This window comes from Macaca mulatta, chromosome 9, assembly GCF_049350105.2.
Source record: "Macaca mulatta isolate MMU2019108-1 chromosome 9, T2T-MMU8v2.0, whole genome shotgun sequence".
Lineage (NCBI taxonomy): Eukaryota > Metazoa > Chordata > Mammalia > Primates > Cercopithecidae > Macaca > Macaca mulatta.
Window position 1 is genome coordinate 102,909,224 of NC_133414.1, and position 15,081 is coordinate 102,924,304.

Consider the following 15,081-nt stretch of genomic DNA (forward strand, 5'->3'; position numbering starts at 1 on the left):
AAAAGTTTTATTTTCTTCCTGCTCCTGAAATTCATGCCTTTCCTTTGCAGAGCACTGTTGTAGAGTATCTTGAGGAAGGGAGTGTCCTGGTGTTTCTTGGAGTATGGTCTGGCTCCACTGGCTTTAGAATTACCTGGGATATGTATTAAAATGCAGATCATTAGGCCATACTTAATGAATCAATGGAGGTAGGGCATGGTTGTCTCCTTCTTTATACATTCTTTAGGGAAGTTTTATACACACTAAAGTTGAGCGCCACTGTTAATGGGCATCTCTCTTTTTCCTTGGTAAGCCTGATTGTCTCTTCACAATTTATCAACCTGATATCTTTGAAAGGGATTCAGGGAGGAATATGAACCCCTGCAGTCCTATTCCTTTTGTGCCATAGAGGCAAAGATGTGTATATACGTGTGCATGTTTATGGGAATACGTTTTCTTTAAATTGTCATGGGAGTCGCTGGCCAAAAAAAAAAAAATGGTTTGGACAACTCATGTAAATTCATATGTAACCTACCAGTTTTCAGAGAAAACCATGATAAGATTCTTAACCTCAAGGCTCTATTGGGCATAATGTAATCTTTTAAAATGATATAGAAAGCATTTCATTGTAGTGTGAACATTAACTTTTATTTTGTGGTTATCTAAAAGTATCAATTAGACATTTTGGTTAATAGAAAACTAAATAACAAAATAATTCAGTTTGGGGCATTCTAAGGTTGAAGTGTCAGAGGGAGCCATGTAGAGCTGTCCCTTGTAATTAAAAGTTTATGTTAGTTCATGTATTTGCACATACTTAAACCAACATAGAGCCATTGTTTAATTGGCCACTCTTATATAGGAGAAGGGAAGAAAGGAACAATATGTATGAAAAAAGTATGTATGAAGCTAAACCTAATTTAGCTTCATTCTGGGGAGAATGTTTAACAGGCTTTTAAAGAATTAATCAGCTTTTTAAACTGAAGAAATAATTTATATTCATGATGACTAATTTAAACATTACAGAGGTACTGAAAAGTACTCCTTACTTCCACCTAAAACTCCCTCCCCATTTTTTCCAGAAGCAACCACTCGTAATAGTTTTTGTGTATCTTTTTAGAAATATTATTTACCTCATCTTTTTTTCCTTTGTTCTCCCCCTTTCTCCTTTCCTCTTTCCTTCCTGCCTAACACCATGCTTCTTTTACCTTACAGTTTCTTAGAGGTTGTTCCATAATATCCACTCGTCATTCCCTTTAACGAGTTGGCATATTCTGTCATATAAAGGGATCATAATTTATTTAAGTAAAATTGAGGGATATTTAATTGTGTCTAGTGTTTCATGATTGGTATTGCAATGACTGTCATTGTACTAATGTCCCCTGAGCCTTTGTAGGGTATATAGCTACATAATATATTTCTAGAGCCTCTACACTTATAGAGACTTCTCTATAGGAGACTTCACTTATACCTACTACATACCTATAAGTAGAATTGCTGGTGTGCGCGTTTAAAATTTTGGTAGCCATTGCTAAAATGTTTTTCAAGACCTTATACTGATTTAAAGACCTTGTGAGTGCCTGTTTATTCATTCTCATGTCAGCAAGGTAGTACTAAACTCTTTTATCTTTGCCGGTATGATAGATAAAAAATGGTGAACAGAACTGAATTTGTTTCAGCTATCATTCAGAGCTTTCCTTCATCCACTCTTATTAAATTTTCAATGACTTTTATGAGTTGGACAGCTGTGGCAGTTGGGATGGGGCAGATTCTTTATGAGCCAATTATTTCTACCAAAACAATATTGCTTCCCAGGCTTACTAAGTTACTATGACTGTTTTAAAGCTAGCCAGCCTCTGATCTCTACTTGCTTCCTAAAGCCCTGGGGTTGGCATAGGAGTGACTGAAGTGGGGATTCTGAAGAAAAAGGGCAAGATACGGTATTCCTGTCATTGCTGAAGGTTGACACCAATCCTACAGGTCATTATTGCTCCCTCTTCTCTGCTCTTCCTTACTCTGCCCTTTCCCCTGGTACGTGCCACTGATGTTGTTTTGTCAGCATAGCCATCCTGGAAGTTTGAATTTGTCTGTCAAGCCTGTACACACTAGCATTGTCAGTAAGCTTTATTTTTAATGTAATGTATAACAGCCAAATATTTTATCACTATAAATCAAATAATGGCAGAATCAGAGCCAGGTATATTTCTTCCAGCAGTGTCTTCTGGCTTGCCCTCTACGCTAGTAACCTTTTCCCAGCTTTATTTTTCTTCCCTGATTTTCCATTTATCCTGATTTTCTTATCTGTTTATTTTATCTTGTATGTGGTTTTTATAAGCAGTTTCCAATCTCTTTGAGAAGAAAATGCAGAGTATTACTCAACAAGTCATAGCAAAAATTAAAACAACGGAAAGGGAAATTAAAAGTTGAGAAAATGCATTCATTATCATTTGACTTGTAATAGCTCTGCTTTAACTATTTATGTAGATTCCTTCTATTAGTTTTTGAACAAATGTCATGAGGTGCTGTGTTCATACTTCTTTTTTTTTTTTTTTTTTTTTTTTTTCTTTTTTTCTTTTTTTTGAGACGGAGTCTCGCTCTGTAGCCCAGGCTGGAGTGCAGTGGCCGGATCTCAGCTCACTGCAAGCTCCGCCTCCCGGGTTCACGCCATTCTCCGGCCTCAGCCTCCCGAGTAGCTGGGACTACAGGCGCCCGCCACCTCGCCCGGCTATTTTTTTGTATTTCTTAGTAGAGACGGGGTTTCACCGTGTTAGCCAGGATGGTCTCGATCTCCTGACCTCGTGATCCGCCCATCTCGGCCTCCCAAAGTGCTGGGATTACAGGCTTGAGCCACCGCGCCCGGCCGTTCATACTTCTTTAGCTGCTCATTAGACTTGATAGGAGCCGCAGCTCTGGGACAATTCTTGGCACAGAGTTGTTCAATAAATAGTTTGTGGGATAAATGGACCATGCATACATTCCATTTGGCTTATTTTTTCCTTGGATTTAGAATAGTCAGTTTCTTCTTTCTGGAACAGTCTGAAGTAATCTTCCAGAAACTGAGCCTCACTCCACAAACCATCCTTCTGTAGCAGACCATATGAGTTAGAGAGTCTCTAGGCTCCATCTTTTGAGAAAGTCTATGGACATAATCCGCTTTTGCTGGATTACAGTTAAACCATTTAAACCCAACCTAAAAGAGTAGCAAAACAGTTGACTTTGTAAAAGGTCAGATGTATTTCAACACAGAACCATCAAAACACCTATGGAGTGAACCATACTTATATTTCATTATATCGGGTTTGACCCTATCTCCCGTTCTTACTTGTGCCAATTTTCCTTTTGGCCTTACCTATTTTTTTTTCTTCTTTATAGATTGCTTGTACACATTTAGATGTGGATTTAGTCTGCATAACTGTAACAGAGAAACTACCATTTTACTTCAAAAGACCTCCTATTAATGTGGTAAGTGTTATACTTTCCATTCTGTATTTGAATCTTAGAAACTTACATAGCAAATTGGAAGCAGAAGAAACCAGTATTCTTAGAAGGAAAAACAAAGGCTAGGGAATAGGAGGCGGTTTTAGAAAAGAGAATTTTAGTTTTGAAAGCTGAACAAAGGGAGAAAGAAAGTTTAAAATTTAAAATATCCAGTTAATTATTAAGATGTTTTTAAAAGGCTGTAGAACCCAAAATTTATGAAGGATATTTCTTGAGAGGATAGCTAATAATCATAGGTACTTATAACTTGAACATTGATTATTAAGGGAACAGACCAGTCAAAAAAGAAGGGGAAGGGAAAAAGTAAAAAGCAGAGGATCCTTTAGGCACCAGCAAGCTAAAGAGAGTGAAGAGGGAACAGAGCATGGCATCACATAGACGTGGTCTATGCAAAATTAAAATGTGTGTTGAAGCATGCTTATTCACAAAGAGCCTAGAGTTATATTAACCTAATAGGATGGCCATGTGTTCAGAGAACTTTTTTGTTTCTCCCTCTGCTATAGAATTTTTCTCATTCCCCTTCTACATAGTTTTCTCTTGTTTTCCCATACCCTTCATCTTCCATCTGCCATGCCTTCTTCTAAGTCTTAATTTCCTCCCATTTCCATCATAAGGTACTATTATTTCACACCAGTAACTATTTTAGTAGCATAAGGTCAGCACAGCTGTTAACTATTTGCTTTGCCAATCAGATCCTAGGAAGAGTTGAGATGCTATTTTAGAATAGTGGCTTCCAAAACCCTACTTAGTCTCCTGTTCTCAAAAACTGGTATCCAGGGAGAAAAAAAGAGTTTAGCAAATACAGTCCAAATTACGTATCCAATCCTTTCAGAGTCAGAAGATTAATTTTTGTAAGAAGTTTTTCAAAGCAGGATAATTCCCCTGCTCTTTTGCCTCTGTAGAATCGTAACTTTCTGAATTTTAATTCTCTTTGGTGCTAAGGCATTGGCTTGAGAATCGGGGGAGACAATAGGAGGAGAAAATGGAAAATTGGTATGGGAAAATTCAATGTGGCAAAAATAATGATTTATTATAATAAATTATATATAAAATTTATATATATAAATTATATATATAAATAATAATAAATTATTATTATTATTATTATTATTATTAGATACAGGGTCTTACTCTGTTGCCCAGGCTAGAGTGCAGTGGCATGATCATAGCTCACTGCAGCCTCAACCTCCTGGGGTCAAGTGATCCTCCTACCTCAGCCTCCTGAGTAATTGGGACTACAGGTGCATGCCACCACACCTGGCTAACTTTTTTATGTTTTGTAAAGTTGGGGTCTCACCGTGTTTCCCAGGCTGGTCTTGAACTCCTGGGCTCAAGCGATCCTCCCACCTCAGCCTCCCAAAGTGCTGAGCTTACAGGCATGAGCCACCACGCCTTACCCACCCAATGTGGAAAAATTTAAGTTAGCTTATGTTCTACCCCTAAAAATATGCTACTCAAACTGAAAATATGTAATCATATATTTCAAGGGACAAACATGAAAGCTCTTGTTGGGTAAATTTTTTTTTGATACAGGGTCTTGCTCTGTCACCCAGGCTAGAGTACAGTGACACAATCTTGGCTCACTGCAACCTCCGCCTCCCGGGTTCAAGCAATTCTCCTGCCCCAGCCTCCCAAGTAGCTGGGATTACAGGTGCATGCCACCATGTCCGGCTAATTTTTGTATTTTTTTTTTTTTTTAGTAGAGATGGGGTTTCACCATGTTGGCCAGGCTGGTCTCAAATTCCTAACCTTATGATCTGCCCGCCTCAGCCTCCCCAAATGCTGGTATTACAGGCATGAGCCACCATGCCTGGCCTAGGGTAAATATTGACAGTACTAGTGAACATAACAATATAGGCTAAGCTCAAATCATTGGTTCCTTGTGTTGTTGCCAGTACTTATAAATAAGTAAACAGTGAAAAACCCCTGAATCACCACATTTTCGACTTGGAAATCTATGTTGTGCAGCAGCTCATTTGTCAAATGTGGGGAAATGAAAAACTGCAAGAAGTCATTCAGCTCTTTAGTCACACAGGATTAGGAAAGTTGTGATTGGTTGTCTGTCAGGATCTCTGATGTGCCCCAGGTACCTATGATAAAAGTCACAAATTAATACAGTACTCAAGGTTATGACAATCTTGTTGGCCTCACATATTGTTTCTCTCCGGAGGTAGCAATCTCTGTCTTTAGAAGTTTGCCTAACCTTTTTACAAGCCTCAAACTGCCAATACAGTTTCTATGGAAGTAGCACCCCCAGAGTTGGGCAATATAGCCACTCAGCAAATTGCTAGTGAACTTACAAGTTTTTCACCTTTGTCTTCACCTTAATGAACTAGGAAGGTCATTTTCTAGACGGCTTTGCCTGAATAAGCCCACATACGATACTGTGACCTTGGTTGGGAGGAGCTAGCATGTGATGCTAAGCCAAGTCCATGGATTGGACAGCAGTGCACAGCACATAATTCCTCATGTCTCACGACAATGGTAAGATTCCCAGTGGCTACTTCGGTGAGAGCTTTTAATTGGGGTTCTTAGGAACTTGTATTATTGTTTAAACCAGAGTGTGAGCTTCTAGAGAGCACTAGCTGTGTCATGGTCCTTTTTTAAGTACTCCACTGTCTTGCCCATAATGAGTCCTCCTTACAGTTTGTTGAGTGAATAAGTACATGTTGAGCTTAGCATCTCAGGGTACAGCATAGGGGATGTGACCAAATTCTCGTTGTTGGTCGCTAGCTGGATGTCCGCATTCAGCAGGAAGTATATACAGTGAGAGAAATGGGGCAGCAGGGCAACATGAGGAGGACAGTGGCATTCAAGACAATGACACCAGGACACCCCACCCCCGATTCCATTGGGAAGTTCAGGAAAGCTACTTTTGTTTGATGGGCATTTTTGGCTTAATTCCTACATTTTTCAATTTAAGAATTCTGAAAAGTAAAAAATTTTGTCAAGTTAGAGGGATACGCAGTTTAACACAGTGTCTGCTTTTAAAAAAATCTGGTGTGAACATTTTACATATGTTGTTTAATAAAAACTAGATGATGGAGTGGAAAGAAAGGCTGCACAAGATTATTTTTAGTCTTCATCTAGTAGAGGAGTAGGCTGCACTGTGAATTGGTCAAGAAGCAGAAGCGTCCCTGTTAATTTATTCACCTATTTTTTATTAAAGAGAGAAAGTTGGAAACATACAGGGTCCAGCTTGTTGGATAATAGTTGTGGTATAGGTATGTGTGTATTATTTATAACATAATATCCAATCTGGCTGTGGAGCTATTTGTCTACACAAAGGGTGGAAATGTATACATTGTGAGAGCACAGAACATGTAGTAAGTAGGTATGGATAATAGTTCAGTCTTCAGTCTTGGTCCTTGCGTGTTCCCTTGGCTTTGAGGATAAACCTGTTTTTGGCCTTGAGAAGTTCATAGATTGGCTTTAAAAGGATCACTTTATAAGGATTACTTTTTTTGTTTTTTTTTTTTTTTTTTGGAGACGGAGTCTTGCTCTGTCACCCAGGATGGAGTGCAGTAGTGTGATCTCGGCTCACTACAGCCGCCGCCTCCTCAGTTCAAGCGATTCTCCTGTCTCAGCCTCCCAAGTATCTGGGATTACAGACGTCTGCCACCATACCTGACTAATTTTTTTGTATTTTTAGTAAAGATGGGGTTTCATCATATTGGCCAGGCTGGTTCTGAACTTCTGACCTCAAGTGATCCACCTGCCTTGGCCAGGGTTACTTTAAATTAAGCACAGATCTTAATTTTGTTACAATTTGGGCCCTTTTCTTTGGTTGTGGTGAAAAGCAGTGTTAAGAAAGGTAAGTCGTTCATATTTTACCAATAGGCCAGACGCCATGTGAGGATCTTCAGCTTGGAAGGTTGGGATTGTGAAGGAGGGCCCAGGAGCTCTAGAGCATACCAGACACTCCATTTGTGTACTTTGCAGCTCATCTCCCCTTTGTCATCTTCACTGCATACTTAGGGCACCATGATTTCAATTATGCAATTTCCTCTAAAATCTCCCACAAACCTCTTCTGGAGTCTAAGTAACTTGTCATTGCAACTCTATCATGTGATAGATGTGTTTCTAAAAAATTGGATTCCACTCCTCTTCTTGGATAATCACATGACTTCAGGTTATTTAGCATTTTATGACGAGCAGTTTGATACCTGCTGTGGCCCAGCAGCTTTGGGATGGGGTAGATATTAATTATCTCCATATGCAGGTAATACAGTCTTTCTCAGGTAGTTCATGGTTCACACAGTTAAATGACTCTCTCAAGGGGTTGACTAGGGTTTTGTACTCAAGCTTTGATTCCAAATCTGTCATTTCCTACTGGGAAATGCTATTTAAAGTTACTTTACAGCAGTACTCTTTGTTAAGCAGAGTCATTTCATATTTTAAAACATGAGCTTTATGAATTCAGGTTGTGAGAAGAAGGATGTTCTTAAAGCCGCATGTATCTCTTTACTTTCCCTTTGATTTTTTTACAATGTTATTTCCATTTCAATGTTATTGTCATTTAACAGTGACTTCAAGCTTATTGAGTTATTTTAAGGGATCTTATATGTTTTACACTCTGTTTTCCCCTCAGCCCTTCCTTTAACCCTAATCCATTTCTGTCTTTGTGGTCCAATTACTCCCCACTGAGAGATGTTTAGTAAGTAGTATCTAAAGCAGTGAGGTAGTTCCATGAATCCCGCTATAAATACTTGATTTGGATGTGAGTGTTCTGTAAACTTTGTTTTATCACACATGAATCTAATGTGTTAAGTACTGTGTCCATTCAGTGCCAGTATTAAAAATTTTTGTGGCAAAAACAACAACAACAGCAAACAACTCCAGAAACAAAGTTAAAAGACAGATGACAAACTGATGGAAAATTTTCACTCATGTCCTAGACAAAAAGCTTACTTCCTTAACACAGAAAGACCAAAGAGTGCTTAGAAATTAATAAGTTAAAAAAAAAAAGATGAACAATACAAAAAAATGGATTAAGAATATGAAAAAGGCATTTCACATTAAAGGAAATGCAAACAGGCCTTAGACATATGAAAAGATGATTAAATTTATCATAGTAAGAGATTTCACATTAAAATCACCTGTGTGATTAGAGATACACTCTGTTGTAAGGCTGCAGGAAAGCACTCATTCTCATACTTTGCGTGTAACAGTGTAAATTGGAACAATCCCTACGTGGAGGGCGTGTAATTTGGCAACAACTCTTCAAATTACAAATACATTTACTGATTTAAACAACAGTTTTAAACTGTATGATCTCACAGTTCTGAAGCCTGGAAGTCTGAAATCAAGGTGTCAGCATGGACTTGTTCCCTCTGAAATCTGTGAGACCGCCTTCTTTGCCTCTTTTTAGCTTTTGGTGATTTTCTGGCAATCTTTGGTAATCCTGGGCTTGCAGCTACATAACTCCAATCTCTGCCTTTGTCTTCAGTGTGTTCTCCCTGTTTGTCTCTGTGTCTTCACATGGCCATCATCTTACAAGAACACCAGTCATATTGGGTTAGGGGCCTACCCTATTCCATTCTGACTTCATCTTAACTCATTACATCTACAGTGACCCTATTTCCAAATATAAGATTACATTCTGAGGTACTGAGGTTTAGGGCTTCAACATATCTTTTGTGGATGAGGACATGATTCAACCCATTATGACTAGCAATCCCACTTTAGTGTTATTCTACAGATACACTGAAACCACCCAAAGGCTATCAGTAGAGATTTGGTTAAATACATGATATACCTCTACAATATAATACTGTGCAACTGTAAAACAGAGAAAGTTATGAGCTGACTTGGAAAAGCTTTCATGTCAGGACAAGAATGTAGCAGACTACCTTTTGTATAAGAAAGAAAAATAGTATCCATATTTGCTTATAGTTGTATGAAGAAACTCTGGAAGAAGACACAAGAAATTAATAAAAGTGATTATTGGAGTAAGGGATAGGGCAGATAGGATCGGAGATGCAAGTAGTACTTTTTATTGTTTTCTTATGTTGCTTTGTGAGTCATGTGGACAGATTACCTGTCTTAAACACTGAAAGGGTGTCATTCATTTGAATGAATAAAGAACTAATTTTTATGACATTAACAGGGAATCAGTATATTGTCCCAGTAATCAGCTCCTTATTTTCTTCTGTCTTTCTCTAAGGCTTTGCTTAATACTTGGAATTTTAGTGCCAGTGTGTCTTGATTCAACTGTCACACACCTGTCCTTAGTAGCATCTTTATAACCATTATTTCTCATTAGTAAAAAAATCTGATCACCCACCCATGCCAGAACCTTTGGTCAGACATGAGAACAAAAGCTAATCAGGCAGGCACTGTTAAGAAGAGGCTGTTATGAACAATCATTTGATGAGCTTTAGTCAATTTGCATTAAAATGATCTTACAGCAAGATCCCAGGTAATGAGTCTGTATTTTATCCATCTAAAAATTTAAAATGAGATATTGTGAAAGAAATATTCACAACCTTCAATAGCGCATTATTTTTAATTTTTCTTTTTCAAGAATTCCTATAGCAGTTTTAAAGTAAATTTGATTCATGTACCAAGATGAAAATCAGAACTTTTTTCTTAAAAAATAATTGTGCTGATAATATCCTTTTTTTCTCCCCTTCCCCCTACAAAAGTTGTTTTTATTTTGATTTGGTCCCCACAAGGGTCTAGAAATTTAGATTCAGTCAATTAGGAATATTTTGAGATCTAGCCATCCAACTCTATGTATCATTCATCTCTTTCATTTGTTTCCCCTCTTCATCATCCTATTGCCTTGTAATATAGTTCCACAACTAGAAGGATAAGGAAAAGAAATACAGGTCAGCCTCTTCAGCTAATTAATAGTTTTGGCAAAATATATAGCCAAGGAGATGGCTGATAATATGGCTAAAAGGGATGTTTCTGTTTATCTGTGGCTTTTGGTTAGCCAGGTGCATCGAGGTTCCTTTGATGATGGATCGTCTATAATGAACAACATTATTACAGGACATCTTCTCCATAAGCTACTATTTATTCACTCAAAATATAAATACACACTTTTTATGTAAAAGGCAGTCTAGCTCTCAAGAAGTGTACAAGCTTGGCAGAGAAAATGAGATACACGTTCAACTATGACAGAAATATTATCTTAACAAATGTCATTCCTAGAAATAATCAACACAGGTAAAGAATTAGAGATGGGGAAAAGTCAAAAAATGAGAGAGGGGAAGGTTGCAGTGTGGAAAATAGCATTTAAATTCTAACCAAACTAGAATCAGACAGACAGGAAAATCTAAAATAAAATCTGGGAGCCTTGAAGCCAGAGGAAGAATTAAGGAAATCTGTGTTCAGGAAGGAAAAGTAGAAGGGGCCTTGAAGTGCAAGTGAATTAAATCAAGAGAGACTGCCAGTTCTAGAAAAAGGCAAGTTTCTCCATTCCCTGTAAATGCTCAGGAGTAAACCCTAGGAGTCACAGCTGGGCCAGTCTCAACTCGTACTCTGGGCAATCGAAACTCATTTGCCAAGCAGAGACTTGGATCATACTGCCTAGAACATGCCTACCATTCTTTATTCATTGGAAAGAGTACTGCCACCCAAGTGACTTTTGCAATTGGATAAGAAAGAAAAATAGTATCTATTCATATTTGCTTATAGTTGTATGAAGAAACTCTGGAAGAAGACACAAGAAATTAATAAAAGTGATTATTGGAGGAGGGGATAGGGCAGATAGGATCAGAGATGCAAACAGTACTTTTTATTGTTTTCTTATGTTGCTTTGTGAGTCATGTGGACAAATTACTATCTTAAACACTGAAAGGGTGAGAATCTGATTATCCTCTCTATGCTGAAAATCCTTCAGATGTTTTCTTCATTAGGAATAATCCTCGTCATCAGCTCTAAAGGCCTGCACAGTTGGCCTTTCCCGTCCTCTTTAGCCTGTCTTCCTCATTATTTTTCTCCAGCATTTGACCTTCCCTACATACTGCCATGCTGCAACCTTGGAGACTTTGCCAATGCAAAAGTCTGACCTCCCTATGAAAATGCACCTTCCTCTGCTAATTAACTACTTAATTTCTTCCTTACCCCCATCCAATCTTCTCCTTGATAGCACTTAACACGGTTGAAGTTTTATATTTTTGTGTGGTTATTGATCGTCTGTCTCCCCCACTAAAATGTGAACTTTTAGAAGGGAGGAACCATCTCAGCTTTTGCACGTAGTGGGCTTAAAACATATCTTCTGTGAATGGATGAAGACATTTAGGTGCTCATTAGGAAAGCTGAATAGTATGGTGGTTAATTTCAATCTCATTTCCACTCATCTACTTACCTGTGGATCCCTGTGTAGTAAGAGTACATTAAATAAAGAAGTTTCTTTTTCTCATGAAAAAAGCCAGGCTTGTATGGTGAGCTGGGCAAAATCTTCACGGGCACTTCCTTCTTTTTTGTTGTGCAGCTATAAGCCCAGTGAAAAACCAGGGCCTTTATTACTAAAGAAAAAGGAGAGGACAGATATCCGGGCAATTAGCAGTCTTTGCAGTAATGCTTTATAAAGATATTATAGTAAGGATTAAATGTTACATATAAGACTCTCTTAGCATATAGTCAGCACTCAATTAACTATGGCTGTTATTCTCTCTTCAACATATAGGTAATAAATTACTTACCTGAAAGACCTACCCACCCTTGGTTCTTTGGGCTTTTTTCAGCTCTTCATTTCTTTGTCTCTTTGTGCATTCGTAGGTCAGATTACTTGGTTTACTATGTTTGCATACAGTTTACTCTAAATGTAGGGAGTACACTTCTGTTTTCCTTTTGATAGTGCATAGAGTAATAGCCCCTCTCTCACCCCATTGGGACTTTGTTCTTCTTAGCCTCTTCGTAATTCCTGTTTATGTAAAGTCAGCTTCCCCACAGCCAAGATAAACTCTTTTGATCAAGTAGAGCCACAGATTTATTTTCTTCTCCTTGTGGGTGGTGCCATTTGAGTGTTAATCTGTCTTTCATAAAGCTGTACCTTGACATGTAAGGGATGAGTGGTAGGGAGTGAGGAAGGAGGTGAAGAGAGAATCTGTGAAAATGAAGTAGGCCAGTGCATGTTTATCTCTGACAGTTTTCTTTATTTCCTGTGAAGGCAATTGACCGAGGCCTGGCTTTTGAACTTGTCTATAGCCCTGCTATCAAAGACTCCACAATGAGAAGGTATACAATTTCCAATGCTCTCAATTTGATGCAAATCTGCAAAGGAAAGGTATGGTTCTATAATTAATTTTAGGATGTTTTTCGCATCTGGCAGTTTATTATTAGTGGTACACTGGAATTGTCAAACTGACTCCTTTTCCTTAATGCAGAATGTTCTCAAAGCATAGGAACAAATTCTCCCATTTCAGTGAGCTCTGCTAGTTTTAAAGGAAAGAAAAATACCAAGGGAAGAATAATATAAGGGAGAAAAAGATGTGTTGGAAGCCATATCTTTTGATAAAAATTTGCAGTTTACATACTGTGAAAGAAAAGTCTAGAATAACAATTGTCCTCACTGAGTTGAATTAAGATTATGTGACTTTTTCATCTTGTTTTTTAAACTTAATTCATCTGTACTAAGATCTGTTAGGAAAACATATTTTGTTTTTTATTACAGATTGCCTTTAGTTTGAAATGAAATCTTTCATTTTTTTCACCTTAATCATTTACCTTATCTTTAAAAGAAGATGGTATTTGAGCCTTAAATGTTAAAATGTGATTACTGGCTATTTATATTATGAAACTCTCCTTTTTTTTTTTTGCATTTATCTAAGATTAATATTAATCACTTTCTATTTTGTAGAATGTAATTATATCTAGTGCTGCAGAAAGGGTAAGTCTAGCATGAAGTACTTTATTTTCATCTTTCAGGTTATAAAACTTTGCAGTTTCTAGGAGATAAATTAAAATAGTAAATGAATATTTGTTGCATTTTTTTCTATTTTAACTGCATTTGCTCATTGTAATTGCTAAACAGTAAAATTTATCCCCATTTTCTTTAGGCTTCAACTTTTGTTTATATAATTAGTTTTTCTTTTATACTTTTACAGAATGCTTTTCAAGCTTCTCTTATATTTTCAAAAACTATAAAACCCATCAATATTATAAGGACTTAAATTTATGTAATTTTTTATTTTTGGATACTTAAATATTCTATTAATTTGCTATAAGTTATTGAAATGTTATAAAAAATTTTCTCATATCTACTCTTTGTTCATTTTATTTCAGCCTTTAGAAATAAGAGGGCCATATGACGTGGCAAACCTGTATCCTTTTCTGAGTAAAAGTGGTTGACATTGTCTTCAGGAAATTTTGAATTCAAAGCTGTATTATAGTTGAACGTGGTATTTTTCTCAACCTTTTACTGTAAGTTTACCAATTAATAACTTCAAAAATAAATTGTATAACCTTATAGAGATCTTTACGTTTGTTTTTTAATTAATCCTGAGATAGAAAAGAGGAAACGGGGGACTTCATATGATAAAAGCTTAGAGTTAAATGAGTCTTTTCTCAGATGCATGTTCCAGTTGGACTAAGAACTGCTGTCGAATTAATTAACCTCTCAACACGACCAGGTTAGCTGGCACTTTCTGTTATGTTTGTGTTAGTCTCGTGTCCTTGGCTGACTCCGGGTTGAAATCTTTAATGCTCCCCCAAGAGGCTTGCTGTTTGGGCTCTCTGAAAGTGATGCCAAGGCTGCGGTATCCACCAACTGCCGAGCAGCACTTCTCCACGGAGGTAAGCAAGTTCTTCCAGTACAAACTGAATGGTCATGTTAGAAGCAAGTCATTTTTACAGCCTATTTTTATTGCCCTATCCTCCTGAGTTCCTTTGGGGTCATCTTTTCTCAACCTGTTCTAACCATAGCCATCAGTGTTTTCTCACCCTCACTTCAGGCTTTACTTTCTAAAGTTTGTAGAATGAGTATAGTTTTCATTACAGAAAGAGTATTGAATAGTTCCTCCAGCTATACATGTGTGCTCCTGCCCACATCTTGATAGACTTCTAATCTCCCTTCTTCTCCCTCACCAGAGGGCCAGGCTTTCCCTGTTGAAAATCTGTTTTAGAGAACTGATATATTAAAAATATACATTAAACTATTTATTAGGAAAACAAAAACAGCAAATACATTTTAAAAATCCAACTAACAAAACATAGACTGTAACTTTTACATTTATTATAACTCAGAATGTTTCTTTTCCCATGTTTGCTTACCATGGTCAAGTTGTGTCCAGACTGTACTGTTTTTGTTGTTGTTGTTGTTGTTGTTTTCTGTTTTTAAATAGAGACAGGGTCTCACTATGTTAGCCAGGCTGATCTTGAACTCCTGGGCTCAAGCAATCCTCCTGCCTCAGCCTCCCAAAGTGTAGGATTACAGATATGAGCTACCATGCCTGGCCAGACTGTACATTTTTTACTTACGTTTTGTATACGTACCTTTTCACTGACTGAATTTCCTATTCATCAGATGTTAAAAATTGAAAGTATGCTGAAACTTTGGAAAATGAAAATGAAATTTTATTAAAACAACTTAAGCTTTTGATCACTGTTTTGTCTTCATTATCTTTATAATCCTTAGGACTAGTTGTAGTGGTT

General features: G+C 37.3%; 1 protein-coding gene across 3 annotated transcripts in view; it reads left to right on the plus strand.

Annotated features, from left to right (window-relative positions):
• RPP30 (ribonuclease P/MRP subunit p30) overlaps positions 1-15,081 on the plus strand; it is a 41,418-nt gene that overhangs the window by 11,171 nt on the left and 15,166 nt on the right. For 2 of the 3 annotated variants that reach the window (XM_077946747.1, XM_001087609.5), the window contains exons 6-10: positions 3,349-3,438; positions 12,599-12,715; positions 13,289-13,318; positions 13,714-13,751; positions 14,144-14,223. In XM_077946747.1, coding sequence (XP_077802873.1) covers positions 3,349-3,438; positions 12,599-12,715; positions 13,289-13,318; positions 13,714-13,751; positions 14,144-14,223 — 355 coding nt within the window. The remainder of the gene's footprint in view (positions 1-3,348; positions 3,439-12,598; positions 12,716-13,288; positions 13,319-13,713; positions 13,752-14,143; positions 14,224-15,081) is intronic. The other variant, XM_015147668.3, reaches the window with a different exon arrangement.